At 43.6% G+C, this 21,052-nt stretch overlaps 1 protein-coding gene and 1 long non-coding RNA gene across 2 annotated transcripts in view; one reads left to right on the top strand and one right to left on the bottom strand.

Annotated features, from left to right (window-relative positions):
- The window catches only part of LOC306973998, an 818,053-nt gene that overhangs the window by 115,928 nt on the left and 681,073 nt on the right, over positions 1-21,052 (top strand). The gene's annotated exons all lie outside the window — the stretch shown is intronic.
- Positions 1-21,052, bottom strand: part of epha10 (EPH receptor A10) — a 418,807-nt gene that overhangs the window by 75,807 nt on the left and 321,948 nt on the right. The window contains exons 6-8 of the mRNA XM_079570885.1: positions 15,466-15,590; positions 6,292-6,556; positions 446-554 (exon numbers count right to left, since the gene is read on the bottom strand). Coding sequence (XP_079427011.1) covers positions 446-554; positions 6,292-6,556; positions 15,466-15,590 — 499 coding nt within the window. The remainder of the gene's footprint in view (positions 1-445; positions 555-6,291; positions 6,557-15,465; positions 15,591-21,052) is intronic.

The raw sequence follows: 21,052 nt of genomic DNA on the forward strand, positions 1-21,052 counted from the left end.
CTGCTCTAAACCTATCAAAACCAGCATAAACCAGTCCAAAACTGGTCTAAACCAGTCCAAACCTGGTCTAAACTGGTCCAAACCAGGTCTAAACCAGTCTAAAACTGCTCTAAACCAGTGTAAAACTGCTCTAAACCAGTCCAAACCTGGTCTAAACCAGTTCGGACCAAGTCTAAACCAGTCTAAAACTATACCAGCATAAACCAGTGCAAATTAGTTCAACCACAATCTATACTAGTCTAAACTGGATATTTTGAGTATTACAAACTTGAACCGAATGGTAGCGATAAGCAGAAATAGAAACAACACGATTGGATAAAGTTTGCTCGACCAAACGGTTGAGCAAAGGGGTTAAAGCGGCCGTTGGCTTGTGGCTTCCGTTCCTTTGCTCTGCTGCTGAGACGTCTTTATAAGCACATGTGCCCTGATGAAAGAGTGCAGTTACCTCCTCCAGATGAGCAGGCCCACGCCCATGGACAGCAGCATGATGAGGGCGGCCACAGAGATCACCACGATGATCAGCACGGGGTTCTGCTCGCTGGACGCCAACGCCACTGCAACACAACGAGACACAATCAGACAACACGCCGGTGCACACGCAGAGGAAAGACCTTCACATGCAATTTACAGAAACAGAATTTCCATCACTGAAGGACAAAGAACATTAAATCTATCTGTTTTTAAAGATTTAGTTTGGACTGTTCCAGAAGGTCCATGTTTATTTGGGTCTGGGTCAAAATGGAAATGGGAAAAGCAGAAAACAAGATATACAGTTTAATATACAGTCTTATATCAGCAGAAAAAAGTTGGTTTGGTCTTAACGTCCTCCATACATTTTAAATGAAGACACATGTGTTCTTGGTGGAAATGAAGGCACCAATGTGTGAGCATAAATGAAGCTTTGTGTTTGGACACACAGGCGTCCAGCAGAGGGTCCTGTAATCGATGATCAACCAACGAAGCACTGACAGATGGCACTATTCTGACTCTATGGGGGGGACGAACATTTAGCAAAATAAAATACAGTCAAATGTTGTTTATTGTATTATTTTCAGCAGCTGACGGCTCCACTGACACGTTTGTTCCCCCCCTCCCCCAGACTCTCATCCAGTTTGACACTCCTCCCCCAGAACAGACTGGTTCTTGCCCAATGAAGAACTAAACAATACAGCACAAAGGCAGCGATGAGGAGTGGGAGATCACGCTTTTCCACGTGATCCACATGAACACAATGACATCACTCATTAAACCTTTATTTAACCAGGATTCTGGAGGCTCTCGATCATACACAAGTTTTCCATCATGGAAAAGGTTCAAGCCGTCGTCTGTTCTTTATCCGTTGTTAAATGTTGGCACAACCTTAAGAGGCTTCGTCAGCAATCTAGCGATCTTTCAGAAGCAGGCTGAGTAAATACTGCCCTATGGAGGAGTCTGATTTGTTTATTTGTACTTATATTTTTATTCTAAATAGCTAATCTCAACTTGTAACGTCTATCGTGCAGTTGGCAACAGCATCGATGTGAAGCATATATTTTTCACACAGTTAACAATTTTGAATTTTTTAACCATAAATCTTCTCAGCTCGCTCTTTACAAAGTTTATTCTATAACCAACAAAGATTGACCTCAATCGTCCAGGTGGAAACAACACAGAAGGCCTGGATATTTTTTTATATATAGTTTCCTGTGTTTCGAGAATCATCCACTTCTCTTCTTCAAAAGGGCCAGAGCTGCTGATTCCCTTCAGACGGTCGGGACTGGGCGGTGACATATCCCAGGTTCAACTAAACCTGAGGATTGAGCTCAATCTTTTCTGGAATTTAACCAGAGTTTGGCAAGTTTTACCTGGTGACTGTGAAATCTACAACACCTGTTGTGCCGGAGCATGCCTGCTCTACCATCGATGGGATGGACTCACTTTTCTACCTTTATCAGGCCCAAAGTGATTTACATTAAGGAACCCATTCACACATGAACATATGTATTAAAAAATGTTCACGTCGAAAGGAGCCAGCTGAGGTGGCTCGGGCATCTGTTCCGGATACCTCCTGGTCGCCTCCCGCGGGAGGTGTTCCAGGCATGTCCTAGTGGGACAAGACCTCGTGGAAGACCCAGGACATGCTGGATGGACTATGTCTCCGAGCTGGCCTGGTGTCGCCTCAGAGACCCCCCAGAACATCTGGAGGAGGTGTGTGTGGATCGTGAAGTTTGGGCATCTCTGCTGAGACGCTGCCCCCGCGACCCGGCCCCGGATAAAGCAGAAGAGGATGGATGGATGGAAAAAATGTCCAGTTGAAAAGTCTTCTTTGTTTTATGCTATGATGTTTCGACGACTTGGGCCCTCAAATTTCACAATTGAATTTGAATCCATAGTAAGTGACAAACCCTTATGAAGACTCAGTCGAGTTTTTAATATGCCTCAGCTCATCCTCTTTCCTAAAGTATGCTTTGCCCCACGAGTTTGAGGAGCTCCTGCTTTGTAAGTTTGTTTGCTATTCTCTTTTAGCAAATTGACTCTTCTGCGACGCGGTGACCCAGTGAGCACCTCTTCTCTTCTAGCCTGAATTCAAATTTAATTGAATTCAATCCCGTCCACAAAACTTCACCTGATATTGTTGAAACGCTGTCAACTTCCTCAACAATACTACGCCATCCAAGTATGGTCATTTCCTTTGTGGAAAGTCTGTGGAAGGACTACATTACAAAACAAAGTACTCTTGTAACAAACACTTTACTACAGAGTCCAAACTTTCCCTTTTAGAAGCAACAAGATTTTGGACTTTATTATTGGTCTCTATTATTTGGATGTTGTGCCGTTTATTTGTTTTTACCTCTATTTTCTAATTGAAACGTAATGAGAGAAAACTTGGAATAGAATTACAGTATGTCAGTACTTTTTACAATATTCCATGGAAGCCGTCTGTGCAGAGAAAACATCACACCTGAAAGGACTGGAGGCTTTAAAACAGTATCGCTGCTGCAGAAGGCCACGTTTAGTCACAGCAATATGAGAGCTGACAGAAAAACAGGCTGAATATCCAGGCGTGTGTTTTTGGTGAGTAAACGATGCTGTAACCGGGTTTAAAACTCAAAATCCTTCCTGTAGCCGTAAAGAAACTGAAAATCAGAGACAGATGGACAGAAAGTGTTCGTCTGGAGGATAAATGCCGCTGTTATTTATGTGACAGATGCTGCAGCGTTTTATACAAATGATGATCGTTCTGAATCACAAATATGCGGAATATAATAAATACTAATCTGGTTTTAATTGGTGTTTAACAATGTAAACAAAACCATTCATAAGCATTAGTTAATTTGACAAATGGAAACTGTCAAACAGAGTTATTACGACGGGGAAACTGTCATTGAAGTTCTGCTGAAGGACGCTGGACCTAAAAGGTTCTAAATTATTTTCTAATAAGTAATTTTCTCCTTCTATCTGAAATAATCTCCTTTTGAGGTCGCGGCATCATCGCTGTGCACTTTCAGAGACCATTAGATTAAATTAAATGCAGAATGACGAGTGTGTTTCATAAATTTTCCCTAAACGGCGAAAAATTAGTGGGTGATTTGAAGGTTAAAGCAGTTTTGTGAAGGGATTCTCGTTCTGAGAGTTAAAGTGGACAATCTGCTGATCATTTGGCAAATGGGACAAAGGTGCCTCGACTTTTACGTGAGACGTAGGAGTTTGGAGGGAAACAGAAGTGACTCTGGAGTCGCTCTATTCCAGTGGTTCCCAAGCTCTTTGGAGCTGTGAAACTTTGGCTGATCCGTCACGTGCCCCCGACTGTCACGTGACGCTGTAACATAGCACACGCAATAACATCCATCCATCCATCCATCCATCCACCCATCTTCTTCCACTTGTCCCTTGCCGGGTCGTGGGGCAGCTATTGGAGCCGCCCGAATCACATTGCACCAGCCCCTATGTCTCCTCCTGCAGGTGGTGGGTCAACAGGAGGACGGCCTTACGATTAAACGGGCCTGTTGGTCTCTCATATGGGGCTTCTGAACCGCTCTCTGTCTGACCCGTCACCTGGGACCTATTTGCCATGAGAGACCCTTTGGGCTTGTCTGGGTAATAGGCTGTAAAGAATATGTTGGCATGAGTAGAAGTCAACCGATATATCGGCCGATATTTGGGTATTTTACAATGTCGGCTATCAGCCAATATCATGGGAGTCGAAAATGATAGAAACTTTTTTGCATTGGAAAGAGCTCAGTCAGAGCTCTAAAGCAGAATTAAGTTACTTGTTTACCTTTATAAATCCTTTCAGTAGTCCCTCTGGGGGTAATACAAGTGTTAATGGGATGATTGGGTTTCATCTCCCCCCAGTGTCTGCCTCCGGATGTGCAATACACACTAATGGAATCACGAAAAGAAGCTAGCAGGCTAACGGGCAAAGCTAACTGCGGGCTAGCATCACTTAAACAGTATTTACAGCCAAGTTTGAGTGAAAAAAATGATCTCCATTGTGTAATTAGATGAACAATATCCCTCTGTCCCTTTGTCTTTTCTGTCAGCGTAGTATTTACTCTCACGGACAATTAATGAGTAAAAAAACTGCAACATGCTACGACACCTGCAGTGGCGCTTATGGCCTCTAGGGGCATGAGTTACTTAGTACTGCTTTAAAATGAGCCTCAGGAGCTGAGAAAGATCACGGTGGAAACCTATTTTATGCATTTTATGTTGCCTTTTGCATAATGTTGGAACCAGAAAAGGCACTGACCACTTTTTGTTTGTTTCTGATGCATCTACTAAACCTGAATGTCCTGAACACATCAGCCCTTTGCCTCTAATACAGCGCCCCCTGCTGTCACAGTTCAACCTTGACAAGTTAAGAAGCTTCATACACAAGATTATAGACGAGACATTTTTAAAACAATATCGGCCACAAGTATCGACAGTGTATATCGGCATCGGCCAATCAAAATCCATCAATGGCCTTCAGAGTCTCCTATACATTAATATTCATTTATGGGCATTTCTCATCTACAACTTCATGCTTATTGGAGCTCATTTTTATTATTGACATGATCAGACATTTTGATCCGGATGCCTCCGCTTCCACATCCCGCTGTGTCTTCTCCTCGTCACAGCCTTCAGTCCACTCCGCCCCGCGATGGGGGAGGGGCGGCGTGTGCCAGGACTCAGCGGGGGGGCTGTAGTCTGCGTTCATGGGATTGTGCTGCCAATGTGTGGGCTTTGTGAGCAATTCCAGAGGAAAAAAAGGAGACGGTAAAGCTGCTATTGTACAGCTGTTATACGGCGTTAAACCATTTGCTGCTAACGCTGGGGGTGTCGGGTCCACGGGGGGGGTGGCTTTACAGGCGGGTTTTGGCCGTGCTGTTTTTCCATGTAAAATAGGCTATATTTGGCTTATTTCTGGATGAAAACAATATATTTTTCAGTGAGAGGCTGGTCCCATATCGTAGGAGAAGCAAAGTAGTCAGAAAGTTGGAAATTGCACATGAACGCTAGCTCAAACGCTAACACCAAACGTAAATGTTGAGGGGGGAGTTTGGCTACAGATACTTGGCAACCCTTCTGCCTATCGAAATACATTATATACAAACCAATGCGAGAGGAAAGCACTTCTCTTTGGGGCGGACATTGCTGCGATAACACCCCCTAGTGGCTGGAGACGATTGCAGAAGGTTTACTAAACCGATGGGGACTTTAAACTTTAAAAAAACTGGCTTCAAAGACTTTTATTGTTTCTAAGAATCCGTGGTCACTCTGCGTGGTTAATTATTTCACTTTTCCATCCGATTTTTTTTGTTATTTGTATTATTAACCTCTTATCCGCCACCTGAACTGAGCATTTTCTCCAGCTCGGCCTGACCCAAATGTTAAAGCTTCTTGATGAAAGCGTCAAAACAAGGATGAGAATCCAAGTGATTAAAAAAAGAAACAAAAGAGCGACAAAAACACAATGAAAAAATGGATAAAAAGCAAAAAAAAGAGCCACAAACGAGAGACAAAAAAGGGGCAAAAACGTGATGAAAACATGACAAAAAAGTGACAAGAAAAAAAGCAGTGAAGAAAACAACAAAAATGACAAAAACACAATTCAAAAAACTATGAAAACCAGTCAAGAAAGAGACGAAAACACGACAAACATGTGACAAAGACACGGTGTCAGTTTTGAAGGTCTTACTAAGTTAAGTTATATCCTTTTGTTGTGATAAAACTAATACTATGCTTTACTCAACCCTGAAACCAAATGCTATGTTGAAATGTTACTTCTGTCAGACGTAAATCCAGCAAAAGCAAAGCTGCACTCACGTTCCCCAAGCGTCTGCAGCTCCAGGGGGGCGCTGTAGGCCCCGTAGTCGATGGGAGGGGCGGAGGACGACGCCGAGGAGGAAGAGGAGGCGGAGGACGAAGAGGATGACGCGGACGAGGAGGAGAGCGGGGCCAGGCCTGAAGGGGGCGCTGTGGTGGAGAAGGGCCTGATGAGGAAGACGTAGGTGGTGCCCGGCTTCAGGTTGTTGACGCTGATCCGAGTGGCGGCCGTTTTCACCGTGGAGTAGCTCTGGTCCTTCTGCTCCTGAAGGCAAAAGAGAAACATGATGAGTACGACCTGGACGACTGAGAACACGAGGAATATTAGGACACACTGTTATGATTTCAGAACAGTGCAATCCAGTCTTTCAAAACTGAATAAAGCAGGTGAGAAATCAGATATAGAAAAATCCCTCTGGAAAACCTACAAAATATAAATATTCAAAAGTTTGTAATGTGATGTGTATTAAGTGCAGACGCCACAAAATGAGAAAAACTCTGTGCACGATTCAAGTAAAGCTTCCACAGTTGGAGACAAAAGCCCTTTCAAAATAACATACAAAAACATCATCCATCCATTTTCTTCCACTTTATCTGGGGCGCGGAACTTTTTCCATTTTAACCTATTTTAACCTGGAAGACCTACCAGCTGCATTCATCACCTCATCACCGGCAGCTCTCTCCAATCATCCAATCACAGACTCTGCTCAAGCCGCACCTTCACGACAGCCAATCACTGCAGCTGCTCATCCCCTCACCAACCCCTTCACCAGCTGCTCATGGCTCAGGATCCCCTTTTTAAGCTCCCTGGTCAATCACTCAGCCGTTTCCCAGCTGTGCTACGACCCTCCTCCACCCCTTTCTCCGCCAGGCCTCTCCTCGGCTCTCCGACTGGCCAGCCCAGGTCTCCTCTTCGATCACCACCAGGGTCCAGGCTCCGGGGAAGATCATCATTCATCAATGCCATGCATTCCATATCGTTCGTTCAATCTTCCGCCGGGGCCTGAGCCCAATAATGATTCATGTTCATTAATAAAACACTCATATCTCCATCTGAGTCTTTCCAGGTTGAAATGATATTTACACGAGCAGTGTTATGCGTGTGGGACGGGCGTATGGGCGACTACCTCCGCCTAAATTACAAGGGAGCAAACTTTAGACAAGAAAATGGCACCTTCAAAGTAAACTTTATGACGATCAGTACACGTTTGCGTGTTATGCAGTTAAAGGGATACTTCAGGATTTTTGACATAGGGCCTCATTTCCTAGTTATCCAGAGTGTTGCTGATTTCTGGAGCTATTTTTTTTTTTGTAATTCATGCAGTTCTTATAGTTGAAGAGTTTCGTGGCGCTAGGCTAGTACAAGGCTAGTGCATTTCTATGGTATCAGCTAGCATGCATTAAAAACAGTGTGACCCGCTCCACAGAGCACCTGAGGCAAATCACTTATAACACCAGACTAACCATATAAATGTCTGTGTCCATAGAATAATTTTAACCATTTTGCATTATATTATATTATATTATATTATATTTGTGCAGCATCAGCTTCGTGGTTGTATAAGCTTCTCAGCGGCGGAGTGATCTGCTAGAAAAAAGTCCCTCAAAATGCGATCATTCATGTGATGCAAGGTCAGTTTTATCGACACAGACATTTATATGGTTAGTCTGGTGTTATAAGTGATTTGCCTCAGGTGCTCTGTGGAGCGGGTCAGACTGTTTTTAATGCAGGCTAGCTGATACCATAGACATGCGCTAGCCTTGCACTAGCCTAGCGTCAGGAAACTCTTCAAACATAAGAGCTGCATGAATTACAAAAAAAAAAAAAATCTCCAGAAATCAGCAACACTCTGGATAACTAGGACATGAGACCCTATGTCAAAAATCCTGAATTATCCCTTTAAGGCCTTAACTCCCACCTGAACCGAGCACATTTTCTCCAATTTGGCTTTACCCCAATCCAAAAGCTTCTGGAAAAAAGATATGACAAACAGAACTGAGACGAAAACAATGATGAAAATGTGACAAAAAATTAAGAAAACTTTGACAAAAAAGTGACAAAAAAATTACAAAAAATGACAAAAATTTATGAAAAAGTGCCAAAAATGTCACAAAAAAAATACCAAAATGTGACAAACAGTGAAAAAAATGAAGAAAACAAAAATTACAAAACAGTTACTAAAATGTGTAGAAAACCCCCCAAAAATGATGGGAAAAAAATCTGATGACGTGAGGAAAAAGATCCATTTAGATGAGTTTTGTAGATCTTAGCTTTCAAATGAGGCGTTACACTGGCCTACAGGATTTGGGTAAACTGGAGAAAATGTTCTCGGTTCAGGCGGAAGTTTAGAGGTTAAGGTCAACAATATCATTCATTTTGAATATATGTAACCTCTTAACCCCTGCTTTAGCCAAGAGCATCTTCTCCAGTTCAGCTTTACCCAAATCTAAAATGTCATATAGGCCAGAATAATGCCTCATTTGAAAGCTAAGACCTACAAAACTAATCGACACCGATCTTTTTCCGAAGTTTTTAAGATTTGGGTAAAGCCAAACTGGGGAAAATGTGCTCGGTTCAGGTGGGGGTTCAGAGGTTAACATGACAAAGATAGGATTTGTTGGTGCATTTATCGGCTTTATTCTAATAACATACTTTTGAAATAGAAAAATAGGATCAATATTTGCTTTGTAGTTATTATTCCCACACCACAGCTCAGAAATGGAAGAATGGGAGAACTACATAACCAGTAAAGTGAGTTTTGTCTTTAAAGGGGCTATATCATGCTATTTTAGCCATTCCAAAGTTAAGTATAGGCATTTATATGATATATTGTACCTCTACCATTATGGAGCACTCATTTTTGTGATAAATATAAGTGTTTTCTGGAGGTATTTTTCAAACCCGGAAGACACAACGCTTCGATTCAGTTAACTCCGCCCCCTCTCTCCGCACATACAACTTTACCGTAATATAAATAAACAACAATAAGTGAAGTTACTTCACGATGCAGTTATACGGAGTCGACATCTGCAACACAGCTTCATAAATGGCTAACACACATGCTAATATGCTAACACACAAGCTAACCCGCGTTTGGACTGACTCACCGCTCTGGTCCATCGCTGTTTACATTATGGGACTCGCGTTGGTTATAAAAGTTAATCCACTTTGATTCTGGCGAAGGTTCCCCAAACATCCATCAGTGACAGTCACAGAAAAACAATATTTTGGTGATAGTCGCTGAATCCCGGAGAAAAAAACAGCTGAGTGGCCTCTTCCTGAAAAGGGTGAAATATAAACTCCTCGTCCTCGTAGCCAAACGCGCTTCTTTTTCTCCGTCCGTGACATTATCGTTAGTTAAGAATAAAAAACAGGTGTCCAGAGTAGGTAACGAGCTCCATCTTCACAGCTGCAGCGCAAACATGACTGATCTGTTCAGAAGCGATGTGTTTGTTTTGGCCACAGCTGACCTGGAAGCACTTCGGGCACATCCTTTTTTTTTTTTTTTTTTTTTTTTTTTTCATTTTTTACTCTTTGTTTCTCTCTTACGACAGAAATAATGAAAAAGCCGTTTTACAAATTAAAATCAGGCCGTAAGCATAGAATTAAGACATTACATTACAGACGTTGAGCACTTCCGTTCCGTTGTTACGACACAACTGAACACTCAGTCGTTCACCAGGAGAGGGAGGAGCAGCTGCTCAGAGAGCAGGATTCAGGAGGATTACTGAGAGCTGCGTGAATGAAGCCGCAAACCACTCTGGGGGTGTTTTTGATAAGGAAATAGCATAACAACATGGCTAAAAGCTCCAAAAAGTCGATTTTGCATGATATAGGACCTTTAAAGCGTGTAGAAAACAGCTTAAGGAAAAGCTTTGTCCGGGTGGAGCTTCCCTGAAAGTCTCACTCATTATCCGTCCCTCCCTCCTGCTCCTCTTCATCCTCTTCATGATGAACGTGTTAGATGGACGTGAGTGATCGCAGACAGTGACTGACGGCACATCTGATCAGGCCGTGATGGTGAGAACACACTGACAGCTCCTCCTCCACGTGACTCCAGACAAAGATGAAATGAAGTTTCCGTGGGAGGACGAGGAAGAATGAATCAGTCCGTGCATGTGGGATCCCATACGTCCCTCTTCGAAAACATGTTTATCTGCATATTTAATGAGACTGTGTGAGCGCAGGGAAGGGTGGGCAGGTGTCGGGAAAACACAATATGCTACATGTGTTATATCGCTTTGAATTCAATGGTTATTATCACGTATGGGCGGGCGAATAGAAGAATTTGCAGTCATTTAGATTAAAAACAGACCTTTCTGCATTTGTGTGTTGATAAAAAAAAAGCTTTTTATTTCTAGAACTGGAAGAAAATGTGTTTCCAGGATATTCTCCAAGCAGAAATTAGTCACTCACACAGTTTGTATATATCTATTGTTTGTCGGTACATTTTCACTGCCAGACAAAAAAAAAAACATCACACCCTCAAATATTTGGTTGTAGCATCTTTAGCTTTGATTCCAGCGCATTCACTGTCAAGAATAAGCTTCTGCAAAGTCAAAAGATCCAGTGTTGCGTCGCCAAGATCTCGTATTGATGATGGGAGAGTGTGACCACTATGCAAAGCCTTGTCCAGCACATCCCATAGATTCTCAATGGGGTTATTTTTGAGTAATCTGTAAAAACTCTGATGGCGGCCATTTTAGGGATAGGTTTGCCTGAGTCCTCCTAGGTTCTTAAAGAAACAGAGGCCTATTTCAAGACATTGGCTACAGCCATTTTGAGAGAGCAATTTTATACAAGGCAGTTATTCTAATTTACTGCATTTACAGACCAACAGAAGGTTTGGTCATCATTGTAGTGAGATATAGACTGGTGCTGTGTGATTGAAAAAAGCATAATACCCCCTCTTTAAGATCTGGACTCTGTGGCGCCTGATCCATCTCATGCTCCCTGAAACACTCTTTCACGAGCTTGATGAATCCTGGCATCTTGGAATATGCCGGTGCATCAGGGAAGAAGAAACCCCACTGATGGAATAACCTGGTCACTCAGGATGATCAGCTGATCTTATTTGGGCTCATAGTTTTGCTGAACCTAGAGCTGACCAGCTGCAGCAAACCCCAGATCAGAGAGGTTAGTTACATCCATCAGGCAGTGTATACTCAGGGTTGTTCACCTCCCATATCTTTATTTTATTTTATTTTTTTATTGCATATCTTTATAGCTTTATCATCAGTGACCCAGTGGCTGTATGAGTGGTTAACAAGGCACCTTTACTTCCCATCCCGGTGGCCTCTAGGATGCTCCAGGACCAGTTGTTTGGGGTTTCTGGTAGGTTTTCACATCTTATGGATATGTCTCCATGGTTACATGTAAATTCCAACAAGAAAACCTACAAGAAACCCTAAATACTTGAAATTCAATTGGACCTAGAGCATCATAAAGGCCACTGTGATAGAAAGAAAAAGGCATCAAGCTAAACGCACAGCCACTGGGTCACTGGAAGGTCAAATACATAAGGATGGTAACTTTCTTTTCTCCGATATAAAACAACATAAAATGACTCAAGTTCTGCAAAGTGTATTTGTAGTTTCTGTCTGTGTTCCACATTGTTCCACTAGATACTTTTTACGTCTTTGTTGCCATGTTTTTGTGGCAGAGTATCAGACGTATGAATGCAGGGAGTCCGTACTAGCAATGCAGGACCCAGGTATTTAAAGTAAACAAAACAGCTAGCTTACGAGCTAACGACATTTGAAGAAGCTACAACTTTCTTCTTCGGAAACACTGAAGAGGCACCAAGAGCCCCCGCACCTGCAGCACAGACGAGGCTTCACAGGAGGAGCTACTGGAAACAAGGAAGGGACAAACGAGGAGGTATCCAGAAGATGGTGAAAGACTGTTGTGGAGCGGAGGGAGCTGCACCAATGGCCGCTGTCTGCTCTGCTTTGCTACGACGACACTAGGGCTACACACGACATCGCTGTAGTACCTCCATATAGCCGCTAGTCTCCCATTGAAAAGTATTGCACTTACGTTAAAAACAACTTTTGAACCTGTATACAGCTAGATATTTCTCCTGTGACAACGCTGGGTTAGGCGCAATTAAAGGGACCAGGCTAGTTTTCGTAAAAATTTGAGAACTCTCGTACTAATGAGGGCCGGACTGCTAGCATTGGAGCTGCGCGGCTATGACCGAATTACATGTCACGCAAGGGCGGAGTCTACAGTGAAGATCCCGCCCCCTTATGCCATTTTTTGGAACATGCTTTGCCGGAGCTGGGGAGGAGGAGCCTGTAAATCCGCCATGATTTTCGGGGAGGAGTGAGGAATGACGGTCTGTTAATAATATGTCTATGAGCTGCACATGAGGAGGAGGTGGAGGAGCTGACCAGTGCAGGACACCACGCTCTGAAACAGGCACAACCCCAGGAGGCGGCGCACTGTTTCAGAGGAGACTCAAGGCAGTTCTCCGGTTTCCCCGACCTCCACAATTATTATTATTATTACATTATGTTGTGTGTTAGATGGTAAAGCAGTCGCCTGATCACCAAAATCAAAAACCACAAAAACCACGTTTCCCATCAGTCAGCCCCAGGGCAGCGACTACAACCACTGATTACCAACACAGAGCGCACTGATGCTGTACATTGATTAATCTGGGTTATACACCGCTCCGTTTGTACAGTACGCCGACAAAAGGAAGTTAATTGTTTCTTGCATCCAGCAGTAACCACGCAATTTATTTCCAAAAAAAGCCGAATTAGTCCGAGACATCGTGCGCCGCTGCTCTCCAAAAACGCCGACTCCGGTGTTGCAATTTTCCTGGCGGAGAACAACTTTTGATTGGAAAAAATAAATAGTCATAAAAATCAGCTCGTTACATCGGCACATATTGTAAAAGATTGGCACTCCAAACTAAATTGCACGGCGCGAAAAACCAATTAGTCTCCAGATTACGCGACTCGGCCCGTCGTTCGAAAACAGATATTCTTTTCCCCCCCCCCTCCTCATCCTCGTGTCGTGTCTAAATAAGCGGGCGCGGCTTTATTATTTCACTCGCGGCTTGGCGGAGGGTGTAAAACGCGGCGTGACCGATCCGAGCCCTGACATGGCGCAGACGAAGCGGCCCGGGGCATGACGAACACCCAGATGCCGAGGCCCTGATTAACGGGATCAGGCGGAGCAAATGAGGAGACGGAGAGAGTGTACGTATTGTTCTGATACTTCTATACGACACATAAAGTTTGACTCGGAGGAAGAAATGATCAGTCAGTTCAGAAAACCGTCTGCGGAGCGAATGTTTGACTTCGAATCCAGTGAGAGACGTTTGTTTGGATGTAAAACCGGAGGAGGAGAGAAGAGAAGACGGCGCCGAGTTCAGAGGGGTGGAATCAAACTCTGAGCTGAGCTGATTTTGTGGCTCCGATGCAGAGGAGGAGGTTTCAGAAGCAACATGACGTAAACAATCTTTTATATAATGCATAATGTGAGGCTAATTTCAGTATAATACGGTTAATCTCACCTTTATGTTGAATCAGAATTGGTTTTATTAAATAAATAATAAACTATACAAAATTTAAACTATAAGACTATAAGACTATAAGGGCATGCTTAGAAGATAAACTCTAACAGACTATATATCAGCAGACTATAGCCAACATTTTACCCTGAGTAGGAGCTCACTTGTGATCTTGCAGCTCCAGACTTAACGCATGTAAGTGGGAAGTACATTGGGTGGAGAAAGGCTTTTTCCATTAACAGCCAAGCGAGGGCCGATCCACGCCACAGTGGATCGGCATAGGCGACATCATCATGACCATTGTTTAGCTCATGATGGGTTAATACAGTTTGACCTGTGAGAGCCCATCATGCTTAAGGATGAACACAAGGCAGCGCGATGTAAACGAGGAAATGAATGTCAGCGGTGCTCCCATTAGTGCAGTCACCTCCTCTTGCGACGCCCTCTCTCAAGTGGCGAAGGCGCAAAGCTCCATCATTTGGAAAGATCTGGCCCAACGAGTTATTGGGTCTTGTTTTTGTTCATGAGTCTGATGGCGGAGGGGAAAAAACTGTTCACGTGGCGGGAGGTTTGGGTCTGTATGGACTGTAGCCTCCTGCCTGAGGGGAGAGTAGTGAATAGTCCTTGTCCAGGGCGAGAAGGGTCAGCTGTGATCCGACCCACACGTCTCCGGGTCCTTGAGTTGAATAGATCCTGGAAAGATGGGAGCTCACAGCCAGTCAGCTTCTCAGCAGCAGCACAATGTGCGACAGTCGATGCTTGTCCCAGTCTGTGGCACCAGTATTGCTTTGTATAATGTCTGTATCAGTTTTTGAGAAATAGATTGAATGGTGATTTGTCCTTAAATTCAGTAAACTGTCTCCACACATGTCGTGTCTCCATAGAAATGTCAATAGGAACAGGGAAAAATGTGATCTAGCAAAGTTCTGAAAACCTTTACTCGTAGCATAATATTTTCAACGCGCACTGTCTACACAGAGTGAGGCGCATCACGGCTCTTTTAAAGGCTTTAACACAAGCAGTGGAACAAGTGAGTAAAGTACAGTGAGAAAAAGAGTCAGTGACAGACAAATAGAAGTTCCACATTTGGAGTTCTTCATTCATCATCACTGCTGCTCTCATTTCTTCTCAAAGTTCACAGCGATCCTTGTGTCAGCCAGTCACAGACCACACGGTCTGTGTTATCGTCACAAATGACCCATTTCACACCCATATAGGACAGGTTTGCAGACCGAGGTGAAGCGTCACACTAAACCCGGTCAGACAATAGTCAAGACCTAAGACTTTGAGGACAAGAGTTTTGCAAATCAAACCATAAAAACAAAGCGCTGTATTTCATAGATTCTGATGAATCAAGCCATACTTTTAATCAAGCTCGTCAGGAGTGCAAGAAGCTCATCCTGCTCGTCCTAATCCTGTTTTAGTAAAGAAAAGTGCAGCAGGAAAGCAGAAACTGCAGCACATTCCTCGCTCCCGACAGACTGAATAAATTATGTTTGATATCGTCCAAAATCGATCGCACACCTATGGAACCACAAACTTTACATTCCTGTTGCTGCCCATGCGCTTTAATAATTCATCCGAACATCAATGAAGTCTCCGTCTCTCCATCGCTCCGACGTGCAGGTGTGGTGTATAAAGTATTTACCTTTTCGTAGTACTTGACTTCGTACTCGGTGCGGCTCCGGTTGGGTTTGGCCGGTTCTCTCCACACCAGCGTCAGGCTCTTCTGCTCGATCTTCTCGGCTCGCAGCTCGCTGATCAGAGACGGCACTGGGGGAGACGAGAGGAACAAAACACCGTCAAATAAGACCAGACTTCAGGGAGTTTCTGACCTTTACTAAAACATGGCTAGACTGGATTAAATCATTGCAAAGAAAACGCGTTGGCCATGGTTTTATCCGCCATGATTTAAAGATTCAAAACACACCTCCAGGCCTGTTTTTGACAAAAGAACCACATTATAACACAGTAAAAAGCTGTAAAAAGTAGATTTTCCCTCTAATAAATGCCTCCTTTCTGACTAAACCAGACCCTTCACAGAAAAGCGACAAAACGACACAGTTACACAAACCTTCTACTTCCACGTCACACTGCAGCCTCATAACTATGTAAACTGAAGCTGAAGTGTCTTGCCAAAGGACATGGGGCAGTGTGCACAAGTGGGAGCCAATCTACAGAACAGTCGACGAAAACTCCAAGATGCATTTTAGATTTGACCCATTATCTACAGCTCTTGGGCTATAGGTTCAAGGAGTAGCTGGAGGCCAGGACCTATTGTAGATGTTTTGCGTAGTCTACTAGTTTAAATATGAGAAAAAAACTGTTCACATAGAGACATACAGTATATATCCTTTAAATGTAGTAATTTGTGTTTTTTAAGTACATGGAGTTCAGTGTGATATGTCCTAAATACTGCGTACTGTTCAACGATACTAATATGATATTGGGAAACAAAGTTACTACTAGTATCAAAGAAATAAAAGTATTGAACGTAAAAAAATATTGTATCTTCAGAGATCAAGTGCTGCTCTCCAATATCAGCCTCACATTGTTTTCCTCGTTTACATCGCGCTGCCTTGTGTTCTTCCTTTAGCATTGAGCTAACACAAATCAAACAGAAGCACACGCTCACCCCCACTCTCCCACCGCCCCCTCCCTTCCCCTCGTGGAAATCTGGTTGGAGGAAAAAGGATGTTCTACATGGGAGTCTGTCCTGCTCACACAATACCTCAGGTCTGGAGCTGCAGGATCTAAAAGTGCGCTCCTCCTAAAGCTGCGCTATCGTCTGCGTTTACAACAATGGTCCAGGGACAGCAAAGGAAGTGACTTCGTTGTTTCTGCTCAAATATGTTTTGGAATAAATTAACATTATTGATGATAGACAGACGTGTGAGTGCATCATAACAGGTCCACTTTGTACGTTTAAGAGTGTTGTCCACGGATGCTCCTCAAGGACAGGGCCGGAGCAATACATAAAAACAGTGAACTTTCTGTGTAGCTTGTTGTGTTTGAGCAGTCAAAAAATGGCATCCGAGGCCCTTCAGTGTACAAAAAAAGGTTAAAAGTCCTTTATTATGACAAATGGACAGACAACGCATTTCTACACATACCCATTTAACAGCTGATTAGATCGTGTGATACATCATGTGAGCAATAATGATAACACCCTTTGCAACACCACTGGATAAAAACACTAATGGCAGTAAACACCTTCATCACCACAACAAAAATAACATTATTGTTCTGTTTTCTGGTTCCATCCATCTTGTTCCTCCGGCCCACGAGCCTTTGCGTGAAAGTTGGTGGGATTTCCGGCATGACCGGGGCCGCTGTTTGTTTGCATGGAGGCCGTTCGCTCTAATCCGTTTTTTATGAGCTTTAGAGGCGTCGACTCTGTGGGAACTCGAGCTGTCACAGCTGAGACCAAACTACGAGCCATGATTTTCTGCTCACAATGAACTTCTGACGGAAAATCGTTTTCTGACCTGTGGACGTGTTGGCCAAGTTCTCTCCACTTAACCTCTGTGGATGTTTCTAATTCTGCGATCTTTCACAAAGACTTTACTCAGATGTGGCACTTTAGGCTTAGAGAGTGGATTTTCTGCATAAAAACAGTCTTTGTTTTGTGTTGATTGGTCAAATATCTGTGGAGATCTTTACATTTACATATATGCTGCATTTATGCGGAAAAAGGCCATGTCTGTAGTTAAATCAGGCCGAAGGTTTTGCACAAAAACAACCATAAAAAGTTGGAATGCTCTTTGTATAACTAAGAAATTTAAAATGCAATGCTCAGTTCTCGTTGCCTCACGGGGCTCGGTTCATGTCACTCACAGTGTTTGTTTACCTCCGTGGGCTCAGGCTTTCTTCATCTACATTAATGTGAGTCAGTAACATTTAGCATGTTCAAAATCGCTCCAAACATGTCACCGTTTAAGCTCAGTTTTCGCATGTTCCAAACACTGCATGTTAATTCAACTGTGAACAGCGAAGCGTGTTCCAGAGCTGCACGAGGACGTCTTTTCAAATGTTACAGAGGCCGATCGCTTAGAAAATCATCTTAAAATGTGGAAATAAACCGCTATGTGAATCGAAAACTCGCCCTGGAGACCAATGTAGACCAACGACTTCCATCATCTCACCGGAAATTCTCCCCCATTCTCGTTTCTACATGAGCCCCCCCAGGAATAAGGAGGATATGGCAAATATTTTAGTGCAGGTGTTGTTCAGGCATCCATATCGAAACCCATTCATCCGTCCATCCATCCATCCGTCCATCCATCCATCCATCCATCCATCCATCCATCCATCCATCCATCCATCCATCCATCCATCCATCCATCCATCCGTCCATCCATTCATCTTCTTCCACTTGTCCGTTGCCGGGTCATGGGGGCAGCTGTTGGTTGGAGCTGCACGAATCACATGGCACCAGCCCCTATGGCTCCTCCTGCAGGTGGTGGGTCCACAGGAGGACGGCCTCACAATTAGACGGGCCTGTTGGTCTCTCATGAGGGGCTTCTGAACCGCTCTCTGTCTGACCCACCTCCGAGGACCTGTCATGGGAGACCCTACCGGGGCACGAAGCCTCGACAACAGAGCTCCAGGATCATTCGGGCGCTCAAACCCCTCTACCATGTTAAGGTGGCGGTTCCAGGATGAGCCAAATCGAAACCCAAGTATCGTTAAAGTGTCGGGAACAAAGGAAAGTCCTGGAGGATAGGTCTGGATACATCTGTCCATTCATGCAGATCTGGATCTACGCAAAGCTGGTGAACAAAAGAAAGCTTCATGTCCTCTGAAACCTCACATTAGGAGACCACAGTCCCATTATCCTACAGCAGACCCAGTGTCCTATTAAAGCCCACGTTACAGACTCTCACACAGTGGACTTTTATGCTGTTTTGGTCATATTTCTCAAACACAGTCCGTCTTTGTGCTCAAGTTCCCCTGACACGGTTAAATGACTTTAATCTCGCACTGAACTGAAGCTGAAGAGACACATTAGAAACTTTTCCCTTCATTTAATGACAAGTACATCTCCTGTTGCCTGAGATGCTACAACGGTCAGGAATCCATCACAAAAATCCACGAAATCCGCTCCAGATAAAGGCTCAAGACAGACCCATCTCGTTATGGAATTGTACCTTTAAAAAGCGTCTGTGGCTTTGAAATGAGAATTTTATGTTTCACAGGGAAGTGACACATAATAAGACAGAAAATGGTTGAGTGAGATGTGACTTTAGGGATTGTTCAGCTGCATTGTGTTCAGTACAATAGCCGGAGGAAACTCAGAGAGACATCACACGGATTTTTTTTCCTGCCTTTTCTGCCTTCAGCTATTAGACGGAGATCGGAGAAGACGGCGGATTCGGAGACGTCTGAGCATTAAGAACACAGAAGGCAGAACAAGGAGCGGGCGGAGGAGTCGAAAGAAAGGTAAAGTTGTGATACTGGGGCTTTGTTTCTTGTTTTATACGATGTGGACTGAATGTTTTTGGACTCTGGTGAGAAAGACAGAGGTAACCTTGACAAACAATGACCGTTAACGGGAAAATGGAATTGTGTCAAAGCCAGAATCAGTCGGGATGAGGTGAATAGATTCTCTTAAAGTTTTGCAACAGCAGCAGCGAGTCATATTGAATGGCATTTTAATGTGAAAAAAAGTCTTTCAATTTTCATATCTGAAGGACTACAATCATCCCATCACACAGAGCAACGAGGTCGGTTTCTTTAGAGGAAATCGCATTGGACACAACAGATAAAATGTGCACAAAGGGTCAGTTTCCCTCCAGTATCCTCTTTTGTGCTGGAGCTGGAGTCCAAAGCCCAGTGACTGATCTCTGGAGGTCCTTAGCTTTCAAAATGACAACAATTCAGTAGGGTTGCAACTAATGAGGGGTGTCAGAAAACCTGTCAGTGTTTGGTGTGACTTATATTTGTCTCACGCAGTGCAGCACAGCCCCTTGTCGTTCTGTATTCGCTGATCCAGAGCATCTAAAACATGCTCAATGTGGGCATGTGATCCAAAATGCCATCAATAAATCTGTGTCCATATCAATTGGCGAGGAACGTGCTTCTGTATGGCCCTCATGGCGGGACCTGACACTGCTGTGATACCGCCCCCATGTGGCCAGGGGCGACTCCAAGAGACACTTGGAAGCATTGATTCTAATGGGACTTCAAACGTCCCAAGAACTAAATGAAATTTGGAAGCATTTTCAGTACATTGACTGGCTCCAGAGTGCAATATTCATGTGTCTAATAATAATCAACATCTGGATACGCCACAGCTGTGAGGCAAAGAAGTGCTCACGACACAGATTTAGACAGATTTGTGTGAACAACATCTGGTAGAAACTGGTCTGTTGTGCTTAAAGCGGCTGGATGCAAGTTGGCCATTTTATACTCACTACTGCCACCTCAGGTCTTGTGCGTAACTGCAGCTTCTATATTGAGCTCGTGCATGACGGCACTTCAGACCCGAAGCAACAACTTTTTGAGTGGATTTTAGAGGCAGTTGTGGTGAACAGGTCTGTACGGTGGCCGAGAGGGGTCACAACAAATACAAACGCCACAACACAACAACTTTGAGCCACAACACAACAACTTAACGAAAGCCACAACACAACAACTTAATAAAAGCCACAACACAACAACGTAACAAAAGCCACAACACAACAACTTAACGAAAGCCACAACACAACAACTTAATAAAAGCCACAACACAACAACTTAACGAAAGCCACAGCAGAAGTGACCGGGCAAAACGGAAGTGACCGGAGCCCGAAATTATTTGCAGCTAAAAACACTGTTATGCTGTATACATTGTAAAGCAGATCAAATATAGCTTCACTACACAGAGCTACATATTCTTCGTTGCTCAAACGAGGGATTCCAGGAGGAAAAGTCTATTTATTAATCGCTAATGGCTTGTGGAACCGTAGCTATCATTAAGCTAGCTTTAGCCGCCTCACCCGACGCACTTTATTTCAATTCATGTTCTGCCCATGGACGTGTATTTGCATCATCTGTGATCACAAACAACGCACAAGAACCCGTTTTAATAAACTATTTTCAACAGAAGACTTCAAACTGACGCGTTATTGATGTAACCGGACTATTACGATGTTGTAGATGTGCTTCTGTGCTTCATGATTAATCGCTTGGTGCATGGAAATGTTTTTTTTTTTTACTTTTGCCACATAAAGCTAAAGGTAAATGACCTTAAC

The sequence above is a fragment of the Gobius niger genome, assembly GCF_951799975.1.
Source record: "Gobius niger genome assembly, chromosome: 14".
Taxonomy (NCBI): domain Eukaryota; kingdom Metazoa; phylum Chordata; class Actinopteri; order Gobiiformes; family Gobiidae; genus Gobius; species Gobius niger.